Genomic DNA, 13865 nt, shown 5'->3' on the forward strand with positions numbered 1-13865 from the left:
CAACATCTTATACACAAGATTATAATAAAAAGGGATGAAATGAAACTTTTTTTAAATTTAGATATACAAGTGAAAAGATTTTAACCTTGAAGTTCAATCAAAAAGTATGAAAGTTTGAGTTTGATGCACAATAAATATTAAGAGAAGTTTTGGACCCAATGAATAATGATTTGTAAGTTGTTGGAGTCTATCGTCAATGAGTTTCAATGACCGTAGTTATAATATTTTATATCAAAAAGAAAAAAAAAATTATTAGGCGCATTTACCAACTTAATCAAAAGTTGGCCGCTAGATTAGTTGTTGGAGATTTGCAGGTGATCATTGAAAGCAAAATGTCAATTGATTGAAAATGCTTGAAGAGAACCATAATTGCGAGTGATGGAAAAATGTTGAATAAATAATTTTTAATGCATCAAGTTAGTCCAATTTAAAACCTTAAGATTAAAAATCAATTTTTTAATTATGAAAATGATTGTCAAAGCATAATGGGTTTTTATCCCCAAAATTATCGATTTTATTATTATAAAAATCATTAATTAAAGATTTTATGTTTCCCTTTTTTTTTAAAGACTCTTAGTTTATAATCAAACCGTGGACTATCAGCAAATGGAGTCGGCTATAACTGCCATCATAGTCATGGATTTTATATATTTATTTATTTATTTATCAAAATTGAGTTGGGAAGAATGATAGGATGAAGGAAAAGAGAAGAACAATCAGGAAGCAAGGAAAGAGGATGGAAGACAGGAAGGAGAAGAAATGAGATTAAGCCTGGGGTTGGAAACTGAAAAAGACATTCCAAGTGATTGTCATGGAATCCTCTTATACAAAAACCCCAATTTGATAAAAAAAAATTTTAAATAGAATGTCTAGAAGTATATGTCTATAGAATATAGTTTTTAAATAGAACATCAATATCAAAATAACTTGTACTTTTCTTCTACTGCCAGTAAAGCAATAGGCCTAGAAGTTGGCAGATATATCCAACATGGAAGTGGAAGAAGAAGCAATTTGAAGCATATCCAGATACGTCAACTTGTTTACCCTAAACACTATAGGGTTTTAGCATCACTGCTGACGGTTGGCTGCCTTGCCGACGGTTCGATAAGCTCTAAACCCTCCACTCCATTGACTAAAAGGTTTAGATCCGACGGCACGTTCCTTTCATATTACTATTAATATCTTCCTTCCCACTTCAAACCCCATGATTTAACTTGTTGAATCAGAAAGCCTGCAGCTTTGTTAGGTGAAGTCTGGACATTCATTATCCAACTCTAATCTTTTGACTTCCTGCATAAACCCCGGCCCTCTCACCAATCACCAATGGGAATGGACGAGTCTCCCATTCCCATCTACGCATAGTTTGTCTCACAGTGACGCCATCACATTCATATAATATCAACTCACAGGCAAGCATATTTTTCCTCTTAGAATACAAGTCGTAAACCTCTCGCACTATTCAACATAAGGGTAGTTGTCTGGAAATTTTGGAGAAGAAAGGAATGGCATGGATCGTCACTTTTAGGATATAATAGACCAATAGACCAATTTGCTGGGAAGTGGACAGTTCATAAAAAGTAAACATAAAAGACTTAAAAAGTAAGGTTAGCAACAATTTCCAGGAAGGTTCGGCAGAAACCGTTTTTGACTGCTACCCCATGGAAACTGAACCATGACGCTTTCAAGCTAATTTCCTCCTACCGTGTCTACCAATGATCATGTGAAAGGAGTTCTGGGAAGTCTGCGTCCTGGAAGGATGGCTAAGTGGAAACATGAGAAGAGCCTTCATGAAATGAGGATTCAGTCCCACGAGCGGCTGCAAATGCAATGCTGCGGCTTTTGGGAAACGAAAATAGTTGCCGTATCAACAGATATTAACAACGAAACCAGCATTCGTTGATAGTAACAAGTTCATTAGAGTTAGAAGTCTTGCTCGTCTAACTCAGCTTTTGGTTTGACTTTAACAATGAAGTTTTTCTCATTCAAATATATTTATATATATGACTCCACCTTTTCCTCTTCACCATTTTGAATATTATATATATATAAGTTATGACAATACAATTAACGTGTCCAAGATAAAGATCCCTCCTTGGAAAAATCTTATTACAAATTAATACGTAAGAAGCTTCATAATTCTAAAATGGGTCAATGGAAAAATTGATTTAGTGGTCATTATCTATATAAATGTTTATCCCAGATTATTCAGTTTAGATTAGTACCACAAAAGTTGTGAAATAGAGTAAATCAATCTTATGTAGTTTAAAATCAAATTAAAAATTTGAGCAAATGAGATTTGTATAAAAATATCAATTGATTTTTTACAAGATTGCTTTTTTTTACGTGATTGATATATTAGGAATGCAAATAAAATAATAAAATAGATGTAAATCATGAATGGGATAAGAATGGGTGTGAATCACCGGATCGTGTAGAAGAAGTGATTCAAAACCTAATATTTTAATTCATGTTCTAGAAAATAATCCCATCATATTAATAAATGAAAATAAAATTGATTTCATTTTTATTAATTTTCAGAATTCACTTTGAAATAAAAACAAAGTTAGAAGGGTAAAGAATTTTGTTCATTGTGGCTTCCTATTTTCATCTAAATCTAATGACATAAGGGATGATGCATGCTCAAACAATTTATTTATTTATCAAAACTAAAAAGAAAAAAGAAAAACCAGAAAAACCCCTTTCACACTATGAGAAAATTATGACATAAGATGCTCCATTTTTCTCAGCTTATCACATGGGTCACACAATGAAAGGCATATAAGTTTAATGAATGGAAAGCGTGGCATTCATGGGAAAAATGTGAAGCTTTTTAACCCATGTCTATTACTTCAATAGGAGTGTAAGGAAACTTCTCAAGAAGTTTCACGTCAGATGTGGTTCAAACTTTCAAGTGTGGCTAGGTAACTGAATCCACCCACTTCTTGACACATACGCGTATGCAAGCATTTTTGATAACATAAAATATTCCTAGGTTTTTCTGGGGACATCAATTAAGGAAAGTTTTTCATCACTTTCCTACTGGGAGAGTGTGAAACCATATTAGGAAGCTTAATCGCCCCTACCTAATTTTTGCCGAACCGCGTGGATCTTCCGAGTGAGATAAGACAGTGTCTTGGTGGGACTGCACAAACTTGTGCTCCACGTTTCCTCCTTGATACAATTCCTTTCTGTTGCTGACTCACCTCCTCTATCTCTCTCCCTTCTTATTCAAACTCAAGATCTTACTTCATCGCATACGTGCTCTCAGAGCGCGTGTCAACTTTGACTCTAAAATACTGGAGACTAGAGGGAAGCTCCCAAGCAGAGTTCAGACCCACCCCACACTTCAACTGCCCTTACACCCACGACAGCGGAAAGTGTCTTTTACGCGCTTTTGAGAACCCTTCTAGAACGGTCGTGATTCGTGGCCCAGAAGCTCAAATTAAAACTCCTCCTTCCCAGTGGTTACGTTCCCTTGAATTACGCGGTCACGCAAACATGTCACCTGGCGGCGCTACACTCACTGCCCCTCATTCGTCCATTATTTATGCACACCTTAACTCCTGCTTACTTAGCCCACAAGAAATTCAAGCGAGGGTACATCTGTCATTTCATTTCCCTCACATCAACAACCTCATAAAGTCGTACTCGTCATTCTCGACCATTTCTGGTTCCTATAAATACCGCACTCTGCAAGCAACTTTCTTTCATCCACGTTCCATTAACCATTCAGCATTGGTTTGCTTTCATACTATAATATGAAGAGAAGCAGAGTTGATGGAGTCGATGAGGTTGAGGCCTTAGCCATGGCCAACTGCTTGATGCTCCTGTCTAGGGTGGGAAAATCCGAATCCACCAACCAGCTCCCGGGTCGTGTGTTCGAGTGCAAGACATGTAACAGAAAATTCCCTTCATTTCAAGCGCTGGGCGGTCACAGAGCCAGCCACAAGAAGCCCAGGCTCATGGGCGACGAACTGCAGCTTCCCACCTCGCCTGCGAAGCCCAAGACTCATGAGTGCTCCATTTGTGGGTTGGAGTTCGCGATTGGGCAAGCGCTGGGCGGCCACATGAGGAGGCACAGGTCTGAGATCCATAACCCTACGCCGGTGTCGGTTGTGAAGAAGACGAGTGACGAGAGAGTTTTGTCCTTGGATTTGGACTTGAATTTAACTCCCTGGGAAAATGATTTGAAGATTCAGTTCCGGAAGGTGCCTCATATGGTGGATTGTATTTTGTAATTTTTGGGCCATGACTTATATTTATTCGTTTGTATTTATGGAGACTGGTAGATTCATGATTCTTTATAGAGATCTTGATCTTTTGTAGATATAGATTTTCGTATTAGAGTGGTTCTTTATCCACATATATATATATATACATGGATTACTGATAAATTTCTGATTTTTTTTTCTTGATTTATTTGACCTTTGCAAATCATTGAATGCAAATCCCGCTGGCCAAATTAGATCAGAGGTTGATTGTGTTTTAACCTAGGCATGATCCATATAATTCTCCCATAAATCCATATCAGACAATTTTGAAATCACTGTTTAAGCTCTCCTTGAAGCTTCTTCAAAGGGTTGTTCTTCATATATGATCAGGTTTCGTATAAAAGACTCAACAAAGTTATTATATAAACTGAATATACACCTCCTTTGGATGTTATTTACACCATATATAAACTTATATGTACTTTATACCAGCATTTTATATATGTAATTAATACAGATAATTTACAAAATAATAATTAATTAATGATCGAATCTTCCTCGATAAATTCTCTACTCATTATCTTAAGTTATCTTCGAACATTATTTTATTATTCAAATTTGATTAGGCCGATATGTTAAAGATAAGAAGTGATGAGAAACAAAACTTTTATTATGGCTAAATAATAATCAAGATTCAAATTCCAAGTAATATGTGGATTTTTTTCTCTAAGTGATCATGAATTGCTATCATCAAGGTTAGTAGATTTCTAAGTCCATGCAGAAAAAAATGAGTCATCATATTCCAATGGTTGTTGTTGGTGTTCGAGTCGTTGTTAAAGTCTATTGATACAGTAGATTTTATTGTTTCAATTATTATGATGCTTGTCCAAAAATTTTGTATTTTTTGGTATTTTTCCTCTTACTTCCCTTGACATGATTTTCAAACATAATGTGATATTTCACGATAGAGAATATAAATTTCTTTTAACCTGTGTTTTAAATGCCGTGCAAGACCAGACGGGTCATTCCACATTATTCTCATTAAAACTAAAGAGTTTGATGTGATATTAGATTATATAATTAATAGGTATAGAAGATGTGCAGCCGGATTGGAATGAGTAAAATTTGAGTTCCATCCAAACCGTAATCTCATCAAGTTGTTCAGTTATGACGTGTTTAAAAAATTTCCTGAGTCAACTGGGTTGCTACCCACTTGTCTGTTTACTGCCGGTGTATCATTGTCGGAAAGTTCACCGGAAGCCGATTGACATTCAACAAAAGCACAAGATCTAGGAAATCAAGGGTATGAAGTGGTTGCCACTTCTTTTCTCGGGTGGAACGGTGTCGTTTTATTCTGTTGCCGCGTCTTAAAAATTAATCATTGAGCCGCGCAATACCCGGCGTAACGTAGATTAAGAATTTGCTCATTTTATTTTTGTCATTTATCAATTTACAGTGATTTTACACCATTTCTCTAATTATTTATAACTTTTTATAAATTAAGCACCAAGGGATCACCTCAATCTCAATAATATGTCGACAATCTAAATAAAAAATTAATATCTTTTAAAGATAAATTTATAAGAATTATTATATTTTAAATAGAATTTCAGGTTATTTTTTGTTTTTAAAAATATAAATAAAAAATACGTCCCAACCATATGATTATATTCACATTTTTAAAATAATCATTTCATTTAACATATTTTAATTTCAAAATTTACACAATATAAATATACATATTTTATTTTTATTTTATATGTTCCATAAAAAATATAATTATATTTGTTAAGCATAAATATTTATTATATTTTAATTACATGCATACAAATCGTGATTTTAGTAATATATTGAAAGGTTTGTAAATGAAAATATTGGGAGCTCTCTCCCCAATACCTTTCCTTCCTATGAATCTAGTGACTATTGGTATGTTTAGTCCAATTGCTACCGTTAGGTCACTTATTTTGAGTTATGGATATACAAAGTCAAAACATGTGTATCGGGTGTGCGACCCATCAACCTACAAGTTATAGGGAAGAAAACATAGCATGTTGCAACAAAAACTTGATTTGAGGTGTCGAGAGAGAGATTTTTTTTCCTTAAGTAACTTTGTGCTCCATAGGGAGGAAATGAAAACAGATGATCTATGACCACCCTCCCACATGTTAAATCTTTTTTTAGCAATTTTCCCAAAGATCTTTATCATTAATGCAACCTTCATTTTGCTCATTCATGGAGTTGTATTTTTAGTGTCTCTAAAAAATATGATTATCCACCATTAGTCAATAATGTGGGTTGGCTCAGATTACTTAGTGTTGTGCACCTAAGAGGGCAACATGCTTTAGGTTGCAAAGCTATTATCGCAACTCCCTAACTTAATGCAGTATCGAGTTTGCACCACAAGGAACCATAGTATGGGGATTTTAAGACTCAAGACCGATTAATTGAAAAATCATTTTTATATTTTTGTAAAAATAATATTTTATTATTGTTTGTTATATTTTTGTTCATTTATGATATGGAAATACACATTCTATCTCTTTATCTAAATCTTGGAAATTTTATAAAAATAAAATTAAAGAAAAATAATATATCATAATAAAAATAGATTACGAGGAATATAACTTAGCTATTAAGATAATAATAAAAAGGAAAAGTGATCTTTATACAAAGAATAACCTAAGTAATGTATGGAAAAAATGTTCAAAATACTAAGATACAAATAATATGACCCAATTATGAAAGATATGACTTATGTACGATACAAAAATGTCCTAAGTATTAAGGTATAAGTTGTGACCTATATACTAAGGAATTAAAAAAGTGACCTAGGTATGGAAATATAACCTAATTATTAAGATGCAAAAAAGGTGATATAGGTAATAAGTTATGAATAATGTGATATTGATACCAAAAAATATGATTTAGATATTAAAATATGAAAAAACTAATCTAAGTAATAAGGCATAAAAAAAATATGAACTAGATATTAAGGTATTAAAAAAGTGACTTTGGCACTAAGATACCAAAAATATAACCTAAGTTAAAGCATGAAAATAAGAATTAGGTAGGTAGTGAGGTACCAAAAAAGTGATTTAAGTAGGAAGGTATGAAAAATGTGACCTAGTAATTTAAATATTAAAAAATAATATAAATATTAAGGTACAAATAATGTGACCTGAGTACAAAAAATGTGACTTGGGTATTAGTAAATCGTGACTGTAGTACTGAAGTACAAATAATATGACCTAAATCCAAAAAATGTGACCTAGGTATTAAAATAAGAAAAATGCGGTGTAGAGATTAAGATATGAAAAAAAGTGATTTAGGCATTAAGATACTGATAATATGGGTGTGGTACAAAGATATGATTTTGATATTAACAAAAAAGTAACTTAAATATTAAGGTACAAAAAATATAACTTATATGAAAAATATGACCTAAGTATTAAGGTATGAAAATGGTAACTTGGGTATCGAAAATATTATCAAGGTATTAAAGAATGAAAAATATAATATAAATATGAAGAATATGATTAAAGTATAAAATATGTGAGTAAAATATTATGGTATAAAAAAATATTTTGATTTAAGTATTAAAAAAAATGATTAGGGTATAAAAAAATATGACTGAGATATGAAGAATTTGACTAAGATATTAAGGAATAAAAATGTAATTAAGATACCAAAATACTAAGTTGAGAAATATGCAACTAATTTCGGTATGAAAAAAATGACTATATAAAAAAATAATAATAAAAGTACAAAAAAATATGACTAAGGCATAAAATAAATATTACTAAAATGCAAAAAAAAAAAAAATGATGATGAATGTATGAAATTTGTCATCTAACTATAAAAAATATAACAAAAATACATTTAAAGTATAAATATAAGAAGAATATATATAAAATAAATAAAAAATTGTTATCATTTAAAATAAAATTTATTAAATATGTTTATATTTTGTATAAAATAAATGACAAATTCGTACCTCAAGATAACAAGACTTTTCATTTATATTTTATTTATCACAAAAATAAAATTAATCTTCACAACAAAAAAAATCATTCTTACTACTTTAATTTTGATATTTTAATAAATGTTAAATAAAATATATTTAATTAATTTTTATCATAATTAATTATTTTATTTATAAAAAGTATGAACATTTTGGTTTGTTTGATCATTTTTAAAAACTTTGATTAAAAACCTGAGCGGTTACAAAAACTTTGAGATTGCATAATCATTAGAGGCCGGGCCCACACATAAGCCCACCGATTAAAACAATATACGTGTCAAAAGCAATGAGTTCAAAGCATTCTTTGACTTTTTTCCATTCTGAACAATTGGATTTTGACACGTATTAATCGCTGATACCTTTGGATTACATCAACTTGACCTAAATAGCTCAGAAAAATTAGTCTACAAATTATACGGACTTGATTGATCCATAGAAAAGCATGTGTACGGCTATGATAAATGTATGTCGAGACTATTTTTATACTTGATTGGCGAGAAAAAATCTAGTGCTCCTCCACACACCATATCAATTCTCTCTCTAGCACTTCCCGCCCTTCGCTCCGTCTGATCGCCGGCCATTCTCCGCTGTTACAGCGTCGCCAGAAGTTTCATCGGATTTCGACTAATATCAGCTGCTCCTTAGGTCTTCCGGCCAAAGGTACGGATCGCCGGCCTCTTCTTTAACGCATATTCGTTTCTAGGGTTAGGGCAACAATTTCCGTGGTATGTCTCGGCCTCAAAATTAGATATGAACCATGTGCTTTGTAGCAGTTCCTCTGAACAAGTAGTTTTCTTCTGAAATTTGGTGGAATTCACATTTTAGGGTGTGACTATTTGCGGAACAATTGCAGACAATGTTCATTTTCGCACTCATTTGCGTGGATATAGCTAGGAGCGTGCATCAATGGCTTTATCCGTGCACGGAGGGGACTTAATTTATTTCGAATTTGGAAACTATCATTTTCACACCTGGTAGACCAAAGGGAAAAGTGGAATCACTAAACATTTTCTCTGCCGGAAGTATAAGGGGCAAACCAAAATGGTACGTTGAAAGCTTCTTATTTGAACCATTTCTATGACAGTTTCAATTTTGCGCCTTAATTTGAAATGATTGCTTTACGAAAAAGAAAAAAGAAACTGCTTTGAGGAAGTGTTATCTCACACTTTCACTGGAACATTTATGTAATGTTTGGTTAGAGAAAAGTAGTAAAATATAATTAAAATTATACATTTTCAAAAGAGAAAGAAAAATAAATGAAATAAATTTTAAGAATTTGGAAAAGTAATAAACTTTAAATATATTTTTTATTTTCTTTCACTTCTTTTCTCTTATATTTTTCTTTCATTTGCATTGTCCCTGAAATTTTACACGAACCAAACATAGCATTTTTCTTTAGACCTCTATTTATTTATTTATAATTATGTAATTGGTAGGTTTGTGTAAAGGCAGTAAAATGCTACATGGTTGTTTGATGATTTGGTTGGATGAAAAATAAGCTCTAACAAAAAGTAGTTAAGGCATTGATAAACTAAACTATGGTCCCAAACGTAATGATGAGGCCTCATCATTCATGTTATGACCAACTGATGTTGGTCTAGAACTTGTTTACTGCATATATGAAATATTATGCTAATGCAAAATGCACTAGAAGAAACTAGGTGTATAGACCATATATATAGGATTGCAACTGAGATAACTAGAACCCAACCGGACCAAACTCAATCCAAAAGGGCAAACCTAGGTTGAGAAATCCCAACTTCAGGTTGGGTTGGTCTTGGATTGAAGCATTGACCTCTAGCCCAGCCTGAGCTGCCTCAGTTGTAGATTTAACCATATATTTTGGGTTCATTAGAAGTGGATCGGTGGTGTTGCAACTCAAATGGGTTTAACTCAACTCCACCTTAGAAAAACCAAATTGAGGTAAAATTCTATCTTGACCTAAGGTTTTATGAGGCTTGGATTTAGGCATTGACGAACTGGAACTCTGCCTGTATTGATGTTATCATTTTATACATGTTTATGTCACATGACCATGAACATTTAATATGTTCAATGTTTCTTGAAAATGTACAAAAAGCTGAATTTCTGAGAAATTACCAGTGTCATTTGACATTTTTAGGAATGTTAGGCCTATCTTAACTTTTCTTTTACCACATCTAGTACATAAAATCAGTGTGAATTGTTTTTATTGTATAAAATTACTACCATCATTATTCAGTATTTGTGACATGCTTTCATCTTATCCTTGCAATATATTTCAAGTCTTATTTATAGATTCATTATTTTGTAAAAATCACTCTTTAGGTGTGCTTAACTTCTTAACCATGTAATTGAGTTATTAATTAATGAAAATGTACAAATCAAAGAGGAAATTAATTCCTAATCTGAGCAATTCAATCAAACCAGTCTATCCTGACATTAGCTGAAACATCTAACCTTAGGCCAAGTTGGGGTGGGCTTGGATTGATGTCCAACTTGAGCCATGCTGCTAGAGCTGCAGCCATTAAACCAGCCTAATTTTCAATATTTTAAATTAACCATAATCCTTGCACGTCTGGTATTTTGATGTGATCTGCTCATGATCCAGTGAAGTTGTTGCCACTTAAAGGGAATGTGAAAATGTTTTCTTTTTCTAGAATGATATCAAGACAACTTAGTTGTGGTCAACTGAGATTGTTTTTAATTTGAAAAGGAAAGACTAAAATGTTTCACCTAATCTAGCTTGATTCTGGATGTGAACTGATAGATGTTAATAATTTTTTTTTCGTTGGATTTTCATACTTTTGTACATGAGTTTAGAAATTACTTAAAGTCCTCTGTTTCATTAACAGTTTACTTGGAGAAGCTGAATTAATATGTTTATCTTAACAGAAGCTTCTTACTTTCAACGTTTAGGCAAATTATGCAAGCATGTGCTTAGTCTCTTCCAAAAGAGGCACTGTGCTGTCTCTGTGCCCAGCTGTGTGTGTTTATATATATGCATGCCTATTCTAGCTTCTTGTGGTTGTGAATTGATTAGATGTTAAGTCTTCCTTATAATAAAGTTCTTACTTTCATCACATTGGCAAATTACTTAGACATGTGTCTAATTCTCTTCTGAAAGGGGGTCTCTCTCTTCTCAAAATCAGGGTTGGCCATTAGCTTTGACCTGAAATTCATATTCTGGACGATTGATTTTATAAAGGTGTTATAATTATTAATGTTTTAAGGGATCAGGATTGTTATGCTCTTTTTTTTTTTTTGTTTCAATTTTTGTCACAGTGTCTGGTAAGGTTATCCAGATGATATTACATTACTCTTACTTATTCATTTGTTTAAATAATATCTTAGTGATATAATATTTAAAAAAATTGTAGAACTATTATAAGTTATTGCCTATTCTTCCCCAGCACCAGCCAAAAATTAGAAAGAATGTCAATAGTGGGTTTTTTAAAAACCTTGATAAAAAATGGAGTTTGCATACTGACACAAATCATTCCTCTGTATAACCCATTTATGGTTTTGGTTATTATCTGGATCTCTCTCTTTCTTCTCCTTCCAAGCCCCCTCCCTCCCTCCAGCTTCTCATTTTTTTCTCTTTTGAATTAGCCACGTAGATTAGATCAACTTCTCTTAATGTGTCAGGATACACCACTAAGGATTATGTATGGCATTCTTTTCAGAACAAGGGTTTTTGGATGCCAAAGGGTGCTGGACACTTATCTGATGGGGATACAACATTTGACAACCCTTCCAGGATTGAACCAAAGCGGTCTCATCAATGGTTTGCAGATATTGCTGAACCAGGCTTGTTTCCCAACAAAAAGCAAGCAGTACATTCCACAAGCAGCAAATCAACTTCCGGAATTTCGAATGCACATGGTTCTCCATGGGAGAACACTTCTAGTTTTCATTCAGTTCCAAACCAATTCATTGACCGGTTATTTGGACCTGAGACAGCTAGGCCTGTCAATTTCACGGAAAGGAATATCTCTCCTGTTGGAACAGATGGCTCAAGAAGCAGGGACATCGATGAGCAATTTGGAAATGATTCATCTGTTGGTTTGTCTATATCTAATGCTATTGAAGACCCTGAAACATGTCTCAGCTATGGTGGAATTAGAAAAGTTAAAGTCAATCAGGTTAGGGAATCTGATAGTAGTGAGAATGCATCAAAGGGACATAGCTATGATAGGGAAATTCACAGTAATATACCCACAGTTCAGGACTATGACAGGGGGAGTGATACCAGTTTTATGTCAATAGGGGCAGCCTACTATAAGGAGGATGAGAATGACAAGTTAATGGGTCACACATACAACACTGGAGACCATGATATACCAATGGGTCACCCTTATAATAAGGGGGATGCCAATACCATATCTTTTGGTAGCTATCATGATGAACCTGATAATATCCCCTTTGCCAGGCCCATAAGCAGCTATGGCTTATATCAGTCTTCAGTTCAAATATCAGACACAGAGAGTGAAAGAGAGTTGGATGCATCAAATGCTAATGGAACTTTAAGTTCTGCGCAGTTAGCTAAATTAAGACCTGAGTCTGCTTCCAAAAATAAATCAGAATTTAAGATGTCTAAGAAAGAAGCTCCAAACAGCTTCCCGTCAAACGTCAGAACCTTGATATCAACTGGTATGCTTGATGGGGTACCTGTGAAGTATGTCTCCTTGTCACGAGAGGTAAGTTTTGGCCCTTTTTGTATGTGTTTCTTCATTATAATTGTGATTTCAGTGTCATGGTTACATCTGTGCACATAAACAGGAGCTTCATGGAATCATAAAAGGCTCTGGCTATCTTTGTGGGTGTCAGTCATGTAATTTTAACAAGGTAAGTCATCCCCAGTTCCGTTGTTTGACTTGACTCTCTAGACCGTAGTGATGAATCAAATGGTTTATGTTTTAGGTACTCAACGCTTATGAATTTGAGCGTCATGCTGGTTGCAAAACAAAACACCCAAATAATCACATTTACTTTGAGAATGGGAAGACTATTTATCAGATTGTCCAAGAATTAAGGAGCACCCCTGAGAGCTTGTTATTCGATGCCATTCAAACAGTGACTGGATCTCCGATTAATCAGAAGTCCTTCCGCATTTGGAAAGGTAACATAAATTCTACTATCAAAACAACCATGAAGTTTACTGTCTCCTTCCCTGTAATAATTGGAAATTCATTGATTTCCCCACCATGTGTTAGTGCCAGTACTATATTCTATCTCTTTCTGTGTTCCTCTTATGCAGAATCATTTCAAGCAGCTACACGGGAGCTTAAGCGTATCTATGGAAAGGAGGAACTGAATCTATGAAAGGAGTATTGTTAATGAGCCTGGATGAGAATGTAAGATAGGGTAGCCTCTTTCATGTGCATTGAAGCAAATACTCCTTTTTTTTTTAATAAGTTCTGTGTTTACTGTGAAGTGCCATTTGACATTGCCAAAGCGATGCATTCTGTTATTTTGAGGCATGATTGGTTTTGCTAATATTGTTTTGGAAGGTATCTTGGTAAAGATGTGTGGTTAATGCCACCTGAAAGAACAGAATGCGCCCAGGGTTTAAGCTGTTCAATGCATGACTGGCAGGGATGTTTTATTTAGGGTTTATTTCTGATATATTATTATAACATAACTTTGTTTCA

At 33.6% G+C, this 13865-nt stretch overlaps 2 protein-coding genes across 4 annotated transcripts; both read left to right on the forward strand.

Annotated features, from left to right (window-relative positions):
* Positions 1 to 3478: 3478 nt before the first annotated feature.
* LOC100265533 (zinc finger protein ZAT11) lies at positions 3479 to 4394 on the forward strand. The gene has a single exon (XM_002284348.5). The coding sequence runs from the start codon at positions 3759 to 3761 to the stop codon at positions 4236 to 4238; it is 480 nt and encodes a 159-aa protein (XP_002284384.1). The 5' UTR covers positions 3479 to 3758; the 3' UTR covers positions 4239 to 4394.
* A 4266-nt stretch (positions 4395 to 8660) lies between these two features.
* Positions 8661 to 13710, forward strand: LOC100260456 (uncharacterized). 3 transcript variants are annotated; one of them, XM_010652751.3, is made up of 6 exons: positions 8661 to 8892; positions 9058 to 9276; positions 11898 to 12911; positions 12994 to 13059; positions 13135 to 13333; positions 13472 to 13710. In XM_010652751.3, exons 2-6 carry the CDS (start codon positions 9274 to 9276, stop codon positions 13534 to 13536), a joined length of 1347 nt encoding a protein of 448 aa, XP_010651053.1. In that variant the 5' UTR covers positions 8661 to 8892; positions 9058 to 9273; the 3' UTR covers positions 13537 to 13710. The 3 variants fall into 3 exon arrangements, with proteins under 3 accessions (XP_010651053.1, XP_059593434.1, XP_010651054.1); XM_010652752.3 differs by having other exon boundaries at positions 8690 to 8892; positions 9086 to 9276; XM_059737451.1 differs by having other exon boundaries at positions 8685 to 8892; positions 9086 to 9276; positions 13135 to 13710.
* The last annotated feature ends 155 nt before the right edge of the window (positions 13711 to 13865 follow it).

Source organism: Vitis vinifera, chromosome 6 (genome assembly GCF_030704535.1).
Source record: "Vitis vinifera cultivar Pinot Noir 40024 chromosome 6, ASM3070453v1".
Taxonomy (NCBI): Eukaryota; Viridiplantae; Streptophyta; class Magnoliopsida; order Vitales; family Vitaceae; genus Vitis; species Vitis vinifera.

Excerpts from the sequence above, each read along its gene's own strand:
- LOC100265533 (XM_002284348.5), top strand. The coding sequence starts at position 3,759 with ATGAAGAGAAGCAGAGTTGATGGAGTCGATGAGGTTGAGGCCTTAGCC.
- LOC100260456 (XM_059737451.1), top strand. Across the intron at positions 12,912-12,993 it reads ATGTCTCCTTGTCACGAGAG|GAGCTTCATGGAATCATAAA; the intron begins GTAAGTTTTGGC and ends GCACATAAACAG. Across the intron at positions 13,060-13,134 it reads AGTCATGTAATTTTAACAAG|GTACTCAACGCTTATGAATT; the intron begins GTAAGTCATCCC and ends TTTATGTTTTAG.